This window comes from Molothrus ater, chromosome 5, assembly GCF_012460135.2.
Source record: "Molothrus ater isolate BHLD 08-10-18 breed brown headed cowbird chromosome 5, BPBGC_Mater_1.1, whole genome shotgun sequence".
NCBI lineage: Eukaryota > Metazoa > Chordata > Aves > Passeriformes > Icteridae > Molothrus > Molothrus ater.
This window is the reverse complement of record NC_050482.2, coordinates 9,608,232-9,628,828: the sequence shown is the minus strand read 5'-3', so window position 1 is coordinate 9,628,828 and position 20,597 is coordinate 9,608,232. Positions and strand designations below refer to the sequence as shown.

The following is a 20,597-nucleotide window of genomic DNA, read 5'->3' as shown; positions in this document are numbered from 1 at the left end:
AAGTGTTATCCAAATTGTGGCTTCTCAGTGAATTTCCATTGGTTAGCATCTTCTAAGCTAAAGTGACGATGTTCCACTCTCAAAACACATTGATGCATCAGGCAGACTATATCTACTCATTACCCTGTGCCACATTTCCCATTTGGCAACTCCATACACACATCTTTCTGTCCTTATCTGTGGTCTCTGCTCATAAAATGCATGGTGAAGGACACCTGAAATTAACAATGTGTGACTAGTGAGCTGCAGATAATCATGCTGTCTGGGGAAAATAAATGATAAGAAATAATACAGATTATTTCAGCCAAATATGGTTCTTAATTATATTTATAATTTGACCACTTCATGCACATACAAAATACATCAAACTCATAATGATAAGAAGCAGACAATGGCCCCCAAATATACAAAGAAGCATTTTAAATAACGTTGTGCTAAATGCACATTTGTGCATATCCTTCCAAAATACACTGTCACTCTTTCTCTTCTTCCATATAGATGTCAGAGCAGTCTTTGAACAAGACCTTGTAGTTCTGAATTCTCACAGGTATTGCAACCATGAAAGGAGCAAGGTGTAAGCTAAAAATGTAAGTTTTAAAAGGAAAATAAAAAGGTAATGCAATTCTCCACATGTAAACACTAAAGGGATGGGTAGCTAAAAATATACACTCTCATATTAAGTCAAGAATCCTGATTTCCATATAAGATGATTTCCACCTGAAATACCAGAGAATGAGACAAAGTTAGATTTGTTCCATGAGGCTGAGATGCTATAATTGTCTTCAAATAGTTCATTAATGATACATTTAGCACTAGATACTTGCAAATGAATAAAAAAAAAAAAAATAACTCCCATTGTTGCTTAAAAGAAGGGGACTCCATAATTCATCAGAAAAGATTTTAGTAGTGTTTTAGAAGTTTTTCACCAAGGATATTAATGAGGTTTGTATAGGGCATTAAGTTCAGATCAGGGATGCTTGTTCTGTGTGTGTTCTCTGCCACAAATCACACTGCTGGTCCTTTCCATACAGCTGTAAACAAATAGGAAATCCTACAGGCAACTAAGTTCCATTAAACTGTCCCAGAAACATGAGTGCATCCAGTCTCCTCTCTCAGACCAAAGCATGAATTCATGCAAGGATCTGCACAGTGTCCAGTCCCATGTCTTAGGGAGACATCGTAGCTAAACCAAGTGCAAACCCTCAGACACCCTGATCCCCTAACAGGCTGATGAAGATTCATTCATGTTATACCCACACCAGGTGAAACCCTGTTTTCCTCACACTCTGGCTGCTGACAGTGTGCCATGTGCTCCTTCCAAACACAGAGTCAGTCTCTGCTCCCAGAGGAGCACAGCAAAGCTCACTGGTCCTGTCAGCAGCTGTGAGCTCCTCTCACAAACAGCCTGCTTGGAGAACTCTGGGTTAGCACTGATTGCTGCCTTTGGGAACAGAGCAAAACCACAAACCTCTGTTACCCAGGCTGCTAATCCCACTCTTCCAGGGAAACTCTTTGTAGGTGATGTATCCCTTGTATATTTTCTTCATGGCATAAAAATTTGGATCAGCTTGGCTATTTCCCCTACTGGCATCTTATTCTTATTTTAGGAGTAAACTAATTTTCGACTCATTTGTGTTTACATTTAGCTTGTATTTATGCTTAATTTGTGTTTAACTTCCCTTTCTTATTTTAAATTTTTAATTTAAAAAATCCCCAATCCAATTCATTTTGTAATATTAAATTTCTCAGGTATTGAAATGCTAGGTTTTCTGCATTTTCTGGATCTGGTTTCTGAAAGCAAGCTTTTCTTATATATATATTATATATATATACACATACACATATATACTGGGTTTTTTTTTTTTTTGTTAAGTCAGTCATGTAAGACCTAGATTGTAAATGACTTAATTCTTTTGATCTCCTTTCCTGGTATCACTCACAAGAGGAGCAAAGCAGCCCTTTCGAACAGAGATCACACATCAGAAAAAGGTTTATGTGGACCAGATCCTGAAACTATAGAAACATAGCTCCATAATGCTGGCTTTGTTTTTAATCTGCATCCTAACTTTTTATGACTGCATTTTACCCCAAAAGCACATTATCAACATAAAGCATCACTTATTTAAAACACTGCTTTCCCAGTATAAAGTACTTCCAACACTGCCTTCTAAATCTGTGGCTTTAGCACATGGAGACTAAAAGTGTCTGCTGAAAGCAAACCAGTGGGGATCTTGGTAATACTTTGCTTATACATATTTCTTCAAAAAAAAAGTAATTTAAATATCGTGTTTTGCTTTCTTTAGCCACAAGAGGGCGATCCCTTAATTCGTGTCCACTAAGGCAATGCACAGACACAAGATGGACTCGTTTTCTATCTAAACCATTATTCAACTTCCTATGTAGATAAATCGATGAATTTCATTCTGTGTTCTCAGCATGCACGTGGCTTACATGAAGTTACTAGGCAATATTATTTAGCTGTGGGAGCACACTGTGCTTCATAAATGGCTGATACTGAAAAAAAGATGGGAAGCAAATAGGATTTCCCTTCATTACCTTTATAAGTAGCAGTACACTGTATTAACACAACTCATTGTTCTCAGTGATGAACTCAGACAGGTCACAATCAAAAGGAAAAAGATCTTGAGACGTGCTGCTTTCAGAAGCATGAGAAGTTTGTGAAACAAAGAAAAGCTATCTCTTATACTTTTCATCCACTTGTGAATGTTTAGCTATTTGAATTTGTTAAATATGCCATCATGTGCAACAATATACAGCGCAAGCACGACCCACACAGGGAACTGATTCAAGCACTCAAAACCTGAAGATTGTCATGTCCTCCCTAATGCAAAACTCTGATTGCATTTACTTACTTAGAACCACATAGTTGGGAAGATTTTGTTTAAAATGCTTCTAAACAGTCATCATGAGTTTACAATATAACTTACCATATCATTTTTGTTTTCAGTCCCAATATTTTACATATATAAACCTGTGAAATTTACTCAAACCAAGACTGATATCTCCCTCTTAAGTCCAAATAAAATTTTGCTCAGAAACAGTGGATGGATTTTGTCCATCAAGAGTCAGCTATGTTCCTGGGCAGCCGGTAATGCTCTGGCCTGATCCTTGCCTTCTTCTCCTGAGGGCTGGCATATTTCCACTTGGATGGAGACATTTTCAGCTTTTTTCTCTTCTTATCTGTACACCACACTTTTTCACAGTATTCTTCCACCCTCTGGAAGTTGCTGTAACCAATCAGCTGAAGAAATTCCTTATACCATGGCTTTGAAGCCTGAGGTATACTGCTCTGCATTGGGCATGGCATTTTGTGAGAGATCTCCTCCTCATAGTCTTTATTGAACATTTCATCTACACGCTCCTCCTCGACTATCTCCAGGGTGATTTTCCTGACAGTGTGAACAATGCTGTGCTCCACTGTCTGACAAAAATAAGTCCCTGCATCCAGTCGATGCAGCTTCAGGAATAAAAGGCCAAGGTCCATTTTTATTATTCTATCATCAGTCTTCACCTGAAAAAAAAACCATAAATGCAGTTATAGAGCACAGGCCTTTGCTATTACAATAAACCAATTTAATTATTTCTGAACTGTACTTTCATGACTGTAATACTAAATATTGAGAGGAAGATTAGAGATCTACAAAATTTTTAATTCAGAGTGTTTTTGTAATAACAAAAATATTTACTTGAAGTAAAGAAGAGATTGAGTTGTAAATGGAGAACAATCTAAAGAATCTGGGAAGCATGGCAGAACACATAGTGAAGCAGACAGATCTGTGTTTTAATTGCAGAGGGAAGTAAGTTGGAAACATGGAATTAATCTACTGGATGGAAAAAAAAGGGCATTTCCCAGCTGACCTTTGATAAGGATTCCTGTGAATTCTCTTATAGACTGGTATGCTTTTGAGGAGACATTCATAAAAATATTTGCATATCCATCTGCAGGACCACTGTGATTTTAAAGTCCCAGTTCCGAGTCTGCCTGTTTGAGTTCCTCCTACAGTTCCTGAGGCTACAGGAATGTTCCTGAGACATTCACAGCTGTTGGCAAGCAGGAAGCACTGAGCTGTCTAATCCAGCAGCAGGAATGGCCAGGAAAATGGTATCCTCAGCTTCTCATTTAACAGTAAGGTGATGAATTTAAGCAGAAGTACTGAGTGATGAAGAGATCAAAAGCTGCCCTGAAGAGAATGAACTAAGGACCTGGCAGTACTGAAGGATGAGGAACTGGATTAGAGCTGGCCACATCCACTTGTAAAAAACCAACTCTGTCCTGTGCTGTATAACAAGAAGTGTGGCCAACAGGCCAAGGGAGGTGATTCTCTCCCTCCACTCTGCTCTGGTAAGCCCCCACCTGGGGGGCTGCATCCAGCTCTGGGATCCTCAGTACAGGGCAGACATGGACCTGTTAGAGTGGGACTGGAGTAAGGTTACAAAAAATGAAGAGAGGAATGGGGCACTTCTCCTATGAAGAAAGAGAGAGCTGAGGTTGCTCTGCCTAGAGGAGAGGAGGCTCCAGACCTTATTTTGACCTTTCAGTACTTAAAGGGAGCTTATAAGAAAGATGGGGACTTTTTACCAGGCCTTATAGTGACCTATCTACACTGCAGTGATAGCTACATTGATGTGTATCAGAGAGGTATGGAGGAATGAACATGATTGCACTTATGAAACACTTTCATAATGGTAAAACACATGTAAAAGAGGCAGAGAATCCACCAACACGTATTTGCAAAAATTTTGTAACAAATGGGTGAGGCAGCAAGAATGAATAGAAGCTAGACTATCACTGGAAATAATACATACACATTTCATCCCTGCAAAAACATACCAAGAGAAGTGATGGATTTTCCTTTGTTTTGAGATCCTAAATTAGCTTCACTACATGTCTAACATCTGCATTCAAGATGTTGAATGCAAACACCAGGTGAAATTCTCAGGTCTATTAAGTCAAGAGACCAGATGAACGCAGTGATTTTCCCTGACACCCATGTACATTTCAGCAACTGGTGGCAGAAATTCAGTGAGGAGGTGATGTTCCTAACAGCAGGCTCTTTTATTGAAAAAAGTTAGTTTATAAGAATATTTACCTCTTCTTTCTTAGTGTCATGTGCTCGCTGGACAAACCAAATGACTTTTGCTTGCAAGGTCCGAGGGGTGCACTCCAGAAGGGTGCTGTTGTACTCTATCCCATAAACAAGTCTTTCCTCAGTCTTCTCCAGAACTTCACCTGGAAGGAAAAAAATGTTTCAAAAATGTGTTACTGCAAGTTCTGTTATGCTCCATGTTCAGGGTATATTTACTTTTAGTAGTGAAGCTTAATTCAGATCCAACCAGACAGTGACTGGAAAGGAATGTCTAAGGCAGATCTGACCTGCTAAATGAATTTTCCCATCATCCCAGGCTTTCACAGCATCTGACCAAATTGTGCTGCGACTCACCTAAGACTACAGAGAAACAGATCTCAGCCTTTCACACTGCTAATTGCTTGTGCCTGGTTCTTATGAATAGTTAATTTCATTTTCACTCAGTGAAAGAGAAGGATTCAAAACATGTTTAAATATAATAAAAAAAATTAATTTTTTTAGGGATAATTACAGCATGTAACTGTTTGCAGAATGATACTATAAATACTCTAACCAATATTATATATATCCATGCTATACATGTATTAACTGAATGTACAGTTTGGGCCCAAGGGTGCTAGTAAAAACAAGGTGAATGAATGAAATCAAAATTTAATTCTGGTTTTCAATCCAACAAAACATCTGGAGGAAGATAAACTAGTTGTTACACTGAAAAAAACCAACTGCTTGATTAACAAAATCATCTTATTCCATAATAGTGAGAATGATTCTTGAGTCCAAATAGCTTTATATCTTAAAAAAATACACTGTTTTATATAACTGTGATTTCCCTGTTATATTTTAAACTTGTGGAAGGATTAGCACTTAATATTGGAATATACTTTTCCAAAATGTACAATATCCTCCAATGGACTTCAATTTTAATGACGCTTTCTCTGGTAAAATATACATATATATATATATATATATATATATATATATATATATATATATATATATATATGTAAATATTAAAATAGTGTTTCTCTGGATATCATTCTAGAAGAAACTTTTATGTTCTATTTTTTTCTTCTATAAATGTATTGTGTATTATCCTGCAAAATACAGAGCATTTCCATGCAAATATTTTCTTTCTGGTTTTCTATTCCCAATACCCATGTTTGAAATCCTCACTTTTCAAGGTTTGGATAACAGTATTCTATCTTATTTTTTTAAGAGAAAACTTGATCATAAACACAAATTTTTATTCTGTCATGTCACTGCTCATGCCTGTTCTGAAATTTTAAGTGTCCTGACTATTTCATACCTATTTCAGAATGCAGCTCCATTGTTTCTTATCCCTGCCTCATCTTTCTGCCTTTTTTTTTTTTTTTTCTGTTGGGAGCCACTGGGATGCTTTCTCCCCATCTTTAGTCTGAATGTCAGTGCTGCAGCACCACACGAACATTTTGGGATGTCACCCTCTGAGACAGTCACCCTTAGACCTGGATGGCTGGGGCTCAGCCCCACGGCTCTAACAACATGATAGGAACATGCCAGTGAAAACAGCAGGTGAGATCATGGTCTGGCTCATGTTCTGGCAAACTCTGTGCTGGCTGTTCCAGGCCTTTACAAGCATTTGTACATTTGAGTAGATTACCAATGAACTGCTGGCCAAAGCACTGCTGCGCCGCGTTCCCGTGCCGAACGTCTTGTCTGCGGAAACGTCTGCAGGGAAAAAAGTGGAATTATTTGAGAGAACATGTTTAGCTTACAAGTTGTTTGGCTTATGCTGAACTAGCCTTCATTAAAAACTTCAGGAGTTAAACCTTTGTTGCTAACAATTTACCATTGTTGTGAGAAGTGCTCATTTATAAATCAGTATTCTGTCTCCACTCAGCCTACTGGGAGTCATGTGTCTGCAAAACAGAAACATGCTTGTCTGGAGAAGAGGTACCATTATGTGTCCATTTTATATATAACTATGCTAATGTTATAAATACAAAAACAAGATCCTTTGAACTGACTGGGTAACACTCAGTCATAGGGACCTTTAGCCTGTCTTTGGGTTCTCTCTCTCTCTCTCTCTCTCTCTCTCTCTCTCATGGAAGTTCTCCTTTTTTAATTCAGCACAGTTTCCCATGCATGTGAATGGTACTTCTTTTATCCTTTAGTCTCATGGGTTTTTTTTGTTTTTTTTTTCCTTCGCTTGAGAGTCTTAACGTGTGGAAGAAACACTTTATTTTATTTGTACCTTTGTACCAGGCAGTTACTGAGCTCATTTTTCTCAACAGGGAAATGTACACATTCATGAATGCCCATGCTTAGAAAGTGAACTGGTGGAAGAAGAACTGGGGTCAGAACATGTGAGCCCTGTTTTTGACCTGGAAAAAATACAAGTCCTTTTGAAAGAAAAATCATTCTGACTTTAGAGGTTTGAGTTTTTTATTGCATTTACAGAAAAAAAAAATATTAAAACCATTATTATATAGTGTATTCCCAGAAGAATTGTGTCTTCATATAGCATTTATTTTCTTTGAGTGCCTTGATAAATAAAATTAAAATTGTTTACTTGGGAAATAAAAGAGCCTATAGGAATGCTGTATCTTGCTACAATAGTATGTCCATCAACCTCAAATGTGGTTTTTCTGAGGATACTGTTCCTATATTTGCATAAAGAGTAATTCTATACAGTATTGCCAATACCATGCATAACAGATTAATAGAAGAAATATGCAGTGCAGCAAATCTTACACAGTAGGTATGTGTACAGTTTAAATTACATTAGAAACAAACAAAGCCAAAGAGTTCTGTTATTCTGTGCATTTTACTAGTGAAATATAGTTATTCTCCAGTTCTATGTGAACCCAATAGACAAAATTTTAATTTGTCACAAATCAAATTCACTAAAACTATTTAGATTTACACCATCTAAAAGTCTTGTCCATGGATATTACTAATTTCATTTTTAATCTGGCTGTAGACAGTGATTATTTCCTGAGTTCTGTCACCCATATGAACTCCTGATCCAGTGTTCTTGGTGGACCAAGATTAACCTCCATTGATATTCAGAGAAGAACCAGTGTTTTTCCATTGTTGTTTCAGGGGAATCTGGAAATTCAGTGAAGACTGCATTGGGCTTTTAGGGAGAAATGCTAACAACACTTGCATCCTATTCAAGAAAAACAGAGGTAGCAACTGGGCCTTAATTCTGCCCTGGGTGTTGTCATTGCAATGTGTAGTGTCAGTGCTGATAAATGTTGTCACCAGGTTTGCAAGTCTGTGTGTGTAGATTACTCAGAAGAGACATTCTCCTGCACAAATATACATAAACACTATAGGATATGCATTAGCCTTTAAAAAAACAAACAGACAATCCTGCTGCTGTAAGGTGCAACAGCCCTATCTAGCAGGAACAGGTAGCAAGCATGTTCTATTTACTCATGAGCTCCTTAAGATCACTGTAAAGCTAAAAAAAACTTAGTTCTGTAAGACAGGATTATTTCTCCAGTTGTCGGAATCATTAAAGAAAAAGAAATGTTTGCTTGATGGAATTTTACTGTTGCAGCTGTGAAGACTGGGGAAGATACAGTGCCTTCACTTACTATTTTCGGTGCCTTCACTTACTATTTTCTCAAATAGAAGACAAAAATGGAGAGAGATGCTGAAAGAGAGGGAGATGCTGGGAGATAAACTTATTTCACAAATACTGACATAAGTCTGGTATTATTTTTTCTTAAAAATGATTTTACTCAGAATAATAGATTATCAGACAATCCCTGAGATAAATTACTGTAAGGAACAATTTTCAGTGATTAACAAGTCTACTGAATTTTGGGAAGTATCTCTTGCAATCTATAATTTCATTGATTTAGATTTCAGCCCTTAACTCTGTGCTTCCATGAGCCCTGGTAAAAATAATCTGCAAGAAAGCAACACAGTCATCATCATCATCATCATTACCATCACCATCATTTTCATTTTTCTTCACTATTTCCCAGGAATATGTGAGGCAAAATCAAAAAGTCTTGTGAAGAAAAGGCACCACTATGTTTGCACAAGTAAATCAGTAGACTGTGTGCCTGCTGGTGGAGTGGGTGATGGAGAAAGAAGACAGAGAGGGAGAGGAGGCAGGGGAGAGACTGTCAGCTTTCAAAAATTAGCTAAAGAATCACACAATGCCTACCCAAGTTCAAAGACATTTTTAAATTACTTCAGACCTTTTTCAGCCTGGATAGGGAGCTGATACAGCAAAGAATCTCACTTGTAGAATTTGGTGCTTGTTTAGATAAAAATTGAAACTGACTAAATCAGATTGCAGAGCTAATAGTGAACTAAAATATTTAAGTCCTGGACCTCTGCTTTCTCAAGTACACTTCAAGAAATTTGAATGCAGTTGAAATTCCTTCTGCCATCTGAGGTATTTGCAGTATTCAGGAGCCACACACCTGTAATTACCAGAGAATTGTGGTGTGCTGTGCTGCCAGCATCAAGATATGGGATTTTGGACTCCGTTTTTATTTTTTCTTAATTAAATCCCCCATTTAATTAGTTATCAAGGATATACATGAACAAGGATTTTCACAATTTAAAAAATTAATATCAGAGGCCAAGCCAAACCAAGTAAGGTTTTTATATTTATGCTTCACTTCTCTCTCAATCTGTTATTCTAGTTTACAGATTTCTATTTAATGTTACTCTAAACACTTGTGTACCTTGGAGGTATCAGCATCTAAAGCAGACAGCATTTGGACCAAATGTACATTGTACATCCCTGCCTCAATTGAATTCTTCACCACTAGGACTGGAATTAAAAGGAGAGCTTTGAGCAGAGCCCTTACCCACTAGCAGCACTGCTCTTACAGATCAAAACTCCACCTAAATGTACAGAATGGAGGTCACATTTGAGCAGACAGGTGGTACTAAGGTCAGTTCAAGTGTGTTGCAATATAAGGCTCAACTGCATGACTCTAATAAAGGGACAGGTCTCAGGAACAGGAGAAACAAATGCCCTCCAATGCCCCTTGAACTCACATTACTTGTATTACCATGTGCAGCTTGAGCAGAAATCATGAGCCTTGAGACAAGGCCAGACTAAGACATGAATGCTCTGGGATGTGGCATTAATTAAATTCAAAGCCATGGTAGGGTTATCAACTACTCAATGCTACTTGGTATCAAAGCATTCCACACAGTTCAAAGAATTCCACGCTGTCTGGCGGGACCTGCCTTGTCCCCTTGTACTCTTCACATGGTACCTGACAGGAAGCAACCTAAAACAACTTCCATACACATGTCCCCAGTACCTCTCCCTGCCTCTCTCTGTACCACACAGTTAGTGTAAGGCCTTAAACTTAAAATGCTCTGAGCTTCAGCTGTGACCTAAAGTGAACAAAGCAAATGCCATTCATGCCTCTCAACACTGTTAGTCCTGATGTTTTCCCCAGACTCTGATATGGAAAACAAGTTTTGCAGACTTCAAGAACATTCAATTGAGTGCAAATCCCTTCTCCACTGCTACAGTGCTTATCTTAAGAGAAGGAGGGAGATAGCAGCAGTATTTTCTTCTTTTAGAGGCTGACCGGCTGAATGTTGAGGAGGCAAGGCACAGGAAAGTGCCTGGGGTGCTGCCCATATCACCCCCCCTGGATAATGTGTTTTCAGGGAACTTAAAGGCTGATACTCTGGAAAGTGTCTTAGGTGAGAAACATATACAACAAAGTCCAGGCCTCAGTGAGATCCTCTCATCTTTCCTTAGACAGCAAGTAGCCTGCACAACATAAATGGTGATACTGTTAACCAGCTAAAATGCTGCTGGGAAATTTTTAACCCCCCCTTCCCTCCCAAATGACTTTTGCATCATCAGATGAGTAACCCATATGCTTTATCATTATGATAATCCAATTTCTACTTATACTGTAGGACATTAATCTCCCTGGCCCATTGTATAGCTCATCTTTCTTAATCCGGGGCCTGAAAATTTTAACCAGATTTATTTCATGGTGAGCAGTCAACCAGAGCCCACTTCTTCCCTTCCCTATATTCACAAAAGGCACAAGAAAACTATGCAGTCCTGCTTATAAAAGCTGTGTAGGTTTCCTGCTTGGTTTAACATATGCCATAGTGCAGTAAATCCAAGAGATGCTCAATTATGCTGAGTGTTTCTCATTTGTACTTTTAAATGTGCCTTATCCAAAAAATGATGTTACCAAAAATAACATCACTGTATTAATTAGCTTTTTAAAAAATGTATGGAAATGTCTATTATGCCTGACAATAGTCAGTATGCATTTGAGTGCATCCAGGTTCATGGAAAGATAAAATATGGCAGATGAAAAATAACTAAATACAAAGCCCCATATTCCTGATTTTCCTTAAGAAACAATAATACATTTGGGATACTGTGACTTGGTTTGGACTTAACCATCTCCACAAGTTTTCAAAACTCTTCTGGAATTTATTCAATTTATTATTATAGTCCTTGTAGGTCTAGTATAAATAAGATATATTTTTAAAACCAGAAACTGCTAAAAAGCCACAGAAATCATTTGAATTATGCAATACCAAAATTTCTTACCAATTCAGGTAAGAAATTTCTCTCTCTAGGTGGCAAAGCTGACTAATTTTTTGTGAAAAGGTCTGGATTAAAACATGCATGTTCTAGATACTTGACCTGTGTAGCTGAATTTCAGAATCTGGATTTGAGTGGGAAGGGAGGACAAGTCCCAGGGAAACCACTGAATGAAAGAATGAAGGTCAAGAACCATGAAGGGTGATACAGAGAAAGAGTCTCCACAAAAAAGAATTAAAGCACCCAAATCAGGTCTGTGCTTTGAGCTTGCCTCTAGAATAATTTGCCTTTCAACCACTGCAGAAAACCAAAACATAGCTTTTGCAGAAAATCTGTTGTGGTGGTTTTTGGTTGGTGAAGGTATATTACTAATTGTAGCCATGATATTTTCTGAAAAATCCTTTCCTTAGGATTTTTCCTCCTGAGAAGCTGAGAGGCCTCAGGAACAAAATGCAAACAATGATTATCTGCTGCTGTGGAATGCAACAGGTGCACCTCTGATTGGTCTCACGTGCGTGTTTGTAATTAATGGCCAATCACAGTCAGCTGGCTCAGACTCTCTGTCTGAGACACAAGCCTTTGTTATTCATTCTTTCTTTTTCTATTCTTAGCTAGCCTTCTGATGAAATCTTTTCTTCTATTCTTTTAGTATAGTTTTAATATAATATATATCATAAAATAACAAATCAAGCGTTCTGAAACACGGAGTCAGATCCTCATCTCTTCCTGCACCCTCAGACCCCTGTGAACACTGTCGCAACTAATAACAAAGCATCTTCTTTGAACTTTTCTTAGAAATTCTGTGGTGTATGTTACTGAAGTGTGATATACTTGCTGTATAGTACTACCAAACCAGGTCTCTGATGTTGCAAAGACATGGAAAGATGTTTGAGGAAATCAGTTTGCAGTGTGACGCAAATGTTTACAAAGTGACTTAGCTCTAGTCATAAAAATATTCCTGCTACTGCGGTTTATGCCACCCTGTGAGTTTGGTTCCTTGCAATCCTCTAAGGCGCTGCTGAGAAATTAGAAGACAACTATGCCTTAGTGTGGTGCAACACCTCACTGTTGGGTTATGTCTGAGTGGGAGATGAATAAGATCAGTAACGAAGTACTCCGTGTTGCAGTAGAAACTGTTGATGCAGATATTTGTAAAAAGAGTTCCAGAAGAAGCAGGGGCTCTCACCTCTTTGCCTGCACTGCCGTGGGGTAGTAGCGGGAGCAGGCGATGCCGTCCCAGGCGCAGTAGGGGTCCCGAGCCAGGCAGCAGTCGGCGCAGGCTGTGCCGTACATGTCGCACTGGTGGAACTTCACTTGGGCTATGAGTGCCTCAGATCCCACGTAGAGCTGTTGCTGCAAAAAAAGCACCACACAGGGTTCCTAGAATGTCCACTAAAACTTCTCTTCCCAAAGCAGAAATTGTTAAATGAATCGTTGCTTGTTGTGCTTCCAGCATGTGACCTGAGGGAGGCAGAGTTACTCTGTAGGAAAATATCTGATTACAGATTAAACTCTCCAACTGAGGACAGAGAAACAGAAAGAAGGCAAAATGAACAAGTTTATTTTGACATTTCCTCGATTCTAAAGTTTCAGTTTTGTGTTTGAATAGGCAAGAGTTTACATTTCTTTTTCTTCATCAAGATATTTTCCAATGCCTCCCTCTTTACACTTGTCTGTCACCTAACTGATCTGCAAAAAAACCCCAACTTGACATGAAAGACTTTAAACAAAGAAGTTCAAATATGCAAGGGTTATAAGCAAATTAAATTTTAAAATGGGAGTTTTCAAGTAAATTTAACTCTTGATGTGGCTACTTAGAATATGGCCACATATTTACATGCACAATAGTGCTATGATTTGTATAATACCTCAGTGCACAGGAGATAGATGATAGATAGATAGATAGATAGATAGATAGATAGATAGATAGATAGATAGATAGCTATTTAGTTGTTTTCCTGTTGCTGTGCAGTCTTTCCTTACAAATTAACATGTCACTCTCTCCTTTAGTATTTATTTACAGGGTTTGGGTGGGAGTTTTTCAGCATTAGCATTCATTGTTCGAATCTTTTGAGCTCACATAGATGTCCTTTTCAAATCAAATAAGAGATAATAAATTTAATTCTTCAGACACTTGCCAATAAATTCAGAAGAGAATAGCTTGAAGTGAAAGAATTTGAGAAAAAGTCTTGTTGCTGATGAATGTAAATTTTCTGAACACAGAAATATGCATTATGCGCTGCAATAGAAACTGCTTATGCACAGCTCACTTCCACAGTTTTACCAGTCAGAAAAAGGATTCCTAAGTTGTGCTCATCCTAGTGGCCAAATTTAGTCCATAATTCCTACTCTTTGATCGAGCTGTCATAATCTGGTATTTTAAAGTTACTTAAAGCTGGAAAATACTGACATCTTATTCAGTCACAAAATATAAATTTTAATCTGGATAGTCTGTTCTTTTTCCTTATTATACTTCTTATATCTCTTTAGATCACAGAAATCAAACTTTGAGAGATGCCAGGGGAATAAACTAGGAGAGGCTGGTAACAGCAATGCTTGAAGACGTTTTCTGGTGAGATAAACCAGATGATAGTAGCAGGAACTCAGTCTGCCAACTGGAATGAAGAGAAAACCTAGGATACTTGTTTGAGGGGAATTCTTTGTCTGCAAGCGCTGCAGTGCGATTGTCCCAGAAGACATGAACAACACTTTAAATGAGACATATGAGATGAGATTTTCTCTTTTATCTTTTAGCAAGGGTAAAGACTTCTTTAAGTCTTGGTAAATCACAGGAGGAAAAAGAAGCATCTGATATCTAGCCAAGTGAACATCAAAGAACATTCTTTCCCAGTCTCTGCAGATAACAAGCTCAGCCCTGAAATGTGATATTTTACTGTACCATGACTTGGTGAAGACTGGTCAGTGTTATAAGGATATGGAGACATAGGTAGCAAGGAGATCTCCACAGACTCAGTAACTCCAAGTTCAAAAGAGATCGGCAAAAATGCTGGAGGTACAACTTTTTTTTTTTTTTCATGTATGCTCAACTATGTTACATTCCTGCTGATTTTAAAGACAAAATTACTTGGTGCCAACTCTGACCCTAACACATATTCCAACATTTAATTGTCCTCAGTGTCAGAAAACTGTATGCTCTTTCAAGAATAAGTTTATCTACATTCAACAATCTGATCTTGGTTTTTTAATCTGATATTGCTTTGCCATCAATGTTTAAGAATCCTCATACACACAGTAGGAAGTCACTTCACACAGTAAAATATATATCTGACTCTCCTGTTCTCTCTCAGTCTTCTTTTTGATCTCTCAAAAAAGTAAAGCTACTTTTACTTCTCACAATAAGTTTTTTCTTCAACTATTGGGTTGCTCTTGTGGCTTTTTTGCAGATTTGTCCAGATTTTCCAGGTATGCCTTGAATTAGTAGAGTTAGCACACCTCTTGGGAGATGAATATAATGGATAAATGCTACTTCATATTTTATGGTTATCTGTTTTACTCTTCCAACACAACCCTTTAACCATGACAATTCATTGAGAGTTGAAGGTAAACATCTGAAAAGACACCAAGTCTTTCTCCAAATAATCACTTAGGTGCTGTGCTAGATAATCTAGTCTCCAAAGCTGCTTTCACAGTCTGTGGGAAAAGATTGAGGCAGGAAATAATTCAAAATACTTCGACCTAAATCCTTTTCTGAATTACCATCACAGGACTTTGACTTTCTGCATTACATACAGGAAGAATGCAAGTTGATTAGACACCAAGACTCAAATAACCCTTTGGGGCACAGTCACACCTCCTAAGAAAGCAGTTTTCATTCTTTGTTACTCGTGTTTCACTGTGTTTATGTGCACCTACATTGCACCGGATGTCTAACATCACTGTTGGACATGTTTAACATTAAGATATAACTATCCTTGGATGTTTATAATGGCTCCATGCTGAGATGATATGATTATATGATATGATATGGAAGAGAATCTGCCCACAAGAGTAATAAATTGGGTGTTTTTATCAGCAGAAATTTCAGAAACTCAAAAAGAACTCAGATGCAAACAGTTCTACAGGGCAACTGAATATGTGGGAGAGCCAGCAAGGCTCTATATCCCCATGGGGCTGAAGTCTGTCTGCATTTATCAACAATGAACTTTTCTGTGAATTACCATATCCACCAAACTAATCCCTACTGTGATTAGTACAACAGTAACTTATGAAACAGGTTTTTACTTGCTTTTTATTTATGGTATTTTGAACTAAGGATATTTACCACTAGAATTGAAAAACATAAATACATGATAAAGGAACAGAGCATATAACCATAAGTTTATATTACAGAACAATTACATGTGTCCAACCAGATCTCATTATAGATGATGTACATCTGTCCATCTATCCATGCACCTAGCTCTGTGCAGTTTACAGCTTCATTACATTTGAGTCACAATCATCATATTTCAAACTTGTAAAATACTTACTCTTTTTGAAGAGATTTCCATAGAAATAATAGGAACTGGCATCTAAAAAAATAGGAAATATTTGTTTGCTTAGAAAAAAGAATATATAATATATTTTTGCTATGAAAATAAATCAGGTAAAATAGTATTGGTATTTACTTATTACATTCGGCTTTGCTAGATACTTTGACTTTTTTTAAGAAAGATGTGAGGAAATTGTGACTTTCAGAAACATTGCTTTAAAACAGTTTATTTGGAAACAAGCAGCCAACACTTAATTCAGGATTATCAGAGCTACAGGAACACTACAATTTCCCTGTCAAACATGACATTAGCTCTTGTCACCACTGAATGTCTTTTGTCCTGCTTGAAAGTGATAAGTGGAGTGTTCTTTATAACAAAACATTCATTGAAGATAAGACGAAAATAGCAGGAATTCCTTCTTTTACCATTGTCCTCTCTGCCCTCTGCTCAGATTTCTTGGAGCAATACATAGCCCCTTATAGTTCTATTGAAAACTAGTTTTACCAAGAAGGGCAAATTCTCTGATTTTCTCTGCAGGCAACAAGTCAATAGTTACACTGCCTAAATTCATGTAGCAGATTTAAATGTCTAACTTTTGATATTAGATTCTCCCTATAGCTTGAAGCAGGTTAGCCTCCTGCTTTATTTGGCTAACGTGATGTGATGATACTCACTAAGAGAATTTCATTATGTTAGCTTTGTCACATGCCAAGAACTGAGCTTTAGTCATAGATTATTCTTTAGGAGAATGGAGTTCTGCCTCATGAGGACCCATGTTTGCCCACTGTAGAGACAGGTTAACTGAATCAATCTTTCTGAGTGGACTTTTTCTATCTGGATGTCATTTAAAGTTCCAAGATTGTAGCTGGCTCATTTTTATGTGCACAGTTATGCTTTTTTTAATTACTTAATTGGATACAAGGGAAAATTAAACAAAATGAAGTAAGTTTTTAATTAAAAGTTGCACTCCAATGTCCAAGTGCATAAATAGAAAGGCAGTAGTTGTGATTTGCTTCAACATGCTTTGGTACTGGAGACATTAGAAAAACTTCATTTGAAAATTAAGGTTTCCTGTCATAAAATTGCTAGATAATTAGAAAATTTCTTGCAAAGGAGTATTATACATTTGGCTGTCCTCAGATTTTTTTGACATTTTAATTCTGCAGAAAATTCAAGACTTTTGTATATACTTCACAGACAACACAGTTTACCTTGAATACTTGCAGCTCTTCAAGAATCACCTCTTCCATAGATTCTGTCTCTTGATTGTAAATTGTTATGACTTTCAGCACAATACCATTATCTGGACACGAATTTAAAACAAAAAAAAACGAAAGTAAAGGCTATGATTGGTTGAAATATTTATATGGCCTTCAAATACCTGAAATGGCTTCTTCAAATTGATAATGGATTGAAATTTATAAGTATGAAAAGTTAGTTGCATTGTGCTGTCATTAATGAGGATTCTTACTCTTAGAAAATGAAATATATGACAATTTATCCCTGGCAAATAAGAGTTGATTTAGACACTTATAAGATATGTAATTAATTGTATTTTTCAAACATTGGATCATAACCCATTGTGAATAGCAAAAGGATCACAGAGGGCAACCATATTTCAGAAAAAGAAATGGGAGTGAGGCAAGCAAGTGTAAAGTAGCTTTAATTATAGGATCTGAGTGTTTACACTAGATAGCAAACTATGAACATCCTTAATTGCTGACAGCAGCTCCATCCCCCCGGGCAAAAGTACAAAAACCTTCAGGGGCTCATTGTGCACAGTTCTTACCCTTCTCTAAGGAAACGATGAGCTGCTGTTGAGCTGAAGGTGTAGTAGAAGGGAGATGAATCAAAATGTAGGATGTACATTCAAAAAGACAGATTGGACTTAGATTTATCAACCTCTCTGTCTCTGAAACTCTTGCAGGAAAGTAAAACACACAAATAACATCTGGACTTCAACCACTTTGGTTTTGCCTTGCTGGCTATTTATAAAAAAAGCTTTCCTCTCCTTAATCTGAAAATCTGTCATCAAAAATGGCAAATATCACTTCTTTTCTTCTGTTATTTTCAGTCACCCTTGGTTTACAGGGGACATATGAAGCAAGGAAGCACTGGGGAAAATGTTCAGCAAAAGATCAAAGGGTGACACAAAAAGAAGAACCATTAAACTGGGGTCATACACCATTTTTCAAAGAGACTATGTAATCAAAGGCAACCATTTTGTAGTAGAACAGTGAAAAGAATTTGTATTCTGAGCTGTGATTTTCATAAGTCCCTCTTCAACTCCTGCTGACAGACATGTGAAAGCTCTGATGTTCAGACTTTGCCTTTGATGAACCTTTCTAACCTGCACTGCTATCCTAAGGAAACTTGCTCAGCTGTAAGATGCTGCTTACTTATGTTACACAGCAGGTGTTGGACTAGGATTAAAAAAAAATATTTATCAACCCTTTCTAACATTATATTGCCCAAATAAGCAGTGAGTTTTCTGATGGGAGCTTTCCCAGAGTAGTGATTGCAGGTTTCATTTCAGAGCTTCCAAAATCCAAATTCTTTTGCTGGAATTTCACGTCACCTGAGATCAGACAGCCTGAGAACACTAGGCAGCTGTTGGGGGCCAATCCAAAACAGCTCTAAAGCACACAATTAAGCCACTTTGGATTCAACTTTGCTGAACAAAACACTTGTGTACAAGTCACAGTCACAATTAAAAATGCAAGGAGAAAATATAAAGGGTGTAGGACCCGCTGTAAAATCTGCTGTACAGAAATAAGTGACACATGATACAATATTTTACAGACCACAATTAAGTCCATTAGCAAGACTATTCAGAGGCTATTTAAAACCTTAGAAAACAGAATGAATATAAATAGGCCTTTGCTATTCTATTAACATGATTTTTTGAATGTTTTCAACACTGAAATGTACTTATCAGAGGAATGTCATTAATAAAAAATAATTCACTGTAACTGCTTTCCTAGAAAAATTGGTCAAAATGATGTGTGATACCACTCCTGTTGTTAAATTGATTAAATGTGAATGTAAGAATCCTTGTTTTTTTTCCAGACAGATTAGATGTGACTTAAGTCTTGCGTAGTTCCAGCCTTTCCTCTTGTTTTCTTAAGTTTTTCTATTTTTCAAATACCATTAGGGCATTTATTTTTTTTCTGCTTTCTTAGACTCAGTGCAGCTATAGGCTGTATTTTTCCTTTATTGCATTTGTTAGGAAGATGCTTAAAAATTCTTGCTAAACAAGCTCTCTATATTTAAAAAAATGGCACAGAAGAAAGACAAGAAAACTTGATAGGAAACTTCTAAAAGTTTCAGGTTTTTTGAAATTGGGCATTTCCTCCCTCCTTCCTTCCTTCATCTGTGTTGAAACCCAAATCTGGAAGCTGGCAGGTTTTTTTTAATGGTATCAGCTAGACTTGTTGTCTCCAGAACTGGGGAAAGAAACTGTGGAATAAAACCAATAACTTGAACAGATATTTTTGGAAATCATATCACCTTTGTTTCTCTCAGGTCTCCAAGTCTCAGCTTAGATACCTGACAGTGTTCTGAAATTTAAAAAAAAAAGGCTGGTTGTTCTGCAATTTTTTTATATTTTTTTTTAAAGAAAAGAGATTAAAATGGAATCCTATACTTCTTTCTCTTGCTAGTTTTTAAATAGTTCCCTACCATTACTTTCCTGTATGTTAGAATCACAGTGAAGCATGTGTCTAGAATGACTAGCATCCTCTGTAAGGCGAAGGCATGAAAATAAAAGTTGATAAAAATAAATGTTGTATTGATTTGCTTCATCCTGGAGAAAAAGACAAAACAAAACAAAACAAAAAAAAGAAAAGAAACAAACAAAAAAAAAACCCTTGCAAAATCATAAATGTAAAAATTCTTTCTTGCTTTCTTTATTTACCTGTTCCAATGAACAAAACATCATATTGCCCATCTTCAGCTTCCACTCTGTCCACTGCTATTTGTTTAAGATTGTACTTTCCATCTGTTTTAACTAGTATTGGTCTCTTATGAACAGGCCTGATGGGCTGATACATCAGTGGATGACTCCTGGCAAAATGCACAGCTTCATCAGGATAGTCTTTAGTGGTGGTGTACAGCCCTCCATTCACCTTGCTGGCACACTGCAAAAACACAGGACACAGATTACCCTGAAGGTTTGCCCAAGAAATTGTCAGAAATTGGGCTTGTTTTCAGGGATAAAGATAAGTCTACAGAAAATCAAGCCCAGAAGACCACAGTGGGAATTAGGACAGTGAACCCTGTACTTTATGCATGTGTGGATTATTAATCATGAGAAGAAAGGAGATGCTGAACAGTGCCTTGGCATGGTCATGTTTAGGAAGCAGGAGTTCATCCCTCTTTGGCATACTAGGACAGAATAAAGGGTAACACTTTCAGATTTTCACAAAAGCTGTAGTGCTTATTTCT

The 20,597-nt window shown here is 37.2% G+C and overlaps 1 protein-coding gene across 1 annotated transcript in view; it reads right to left on the bottom strand.

The window, feature by feature from the left end:
* Positions 1–309: 309 nt before the first annotated feature.
* SEMA3E (semaphorin 3E) overlaps positions 310–20,597 on the bottom strand; it is a 131,585-nt gene continuing 111,297 nt past the window's right edge. The window contains exons 11-17 of the mRNA XM_036401257.2: positions 20,068–20,290; positions 17,363–17,454; positions 16,149–16,190; positions 12,845–13,011; positions 6,748–6,815; positions 5,112–5,251; positions 310–3,532 (exon numbers count right to left, since the gene is read on the bottom strand). Of these exons, the coding sequence (XP_036257150.1) occupies positions 3,080–3,532; positions 5,112–5,251; positions 6,748–6,815; positions 12,845–13,011; positions 16,149–16,190; positions 17,363–17,454; positions 20,068–20,290 (1,185 nt within the window). The 3' untranslated portion in view covers positions 310–3,079. The remainder of the gene's footprint in view (positions 3,533–5,111; positions 5,252–6,747; positions 6,816–12,844; positions 13,012–16,148; positions 16,191–17,362; positions 17,455–20,067; positions 20,291–20,597) is intronic.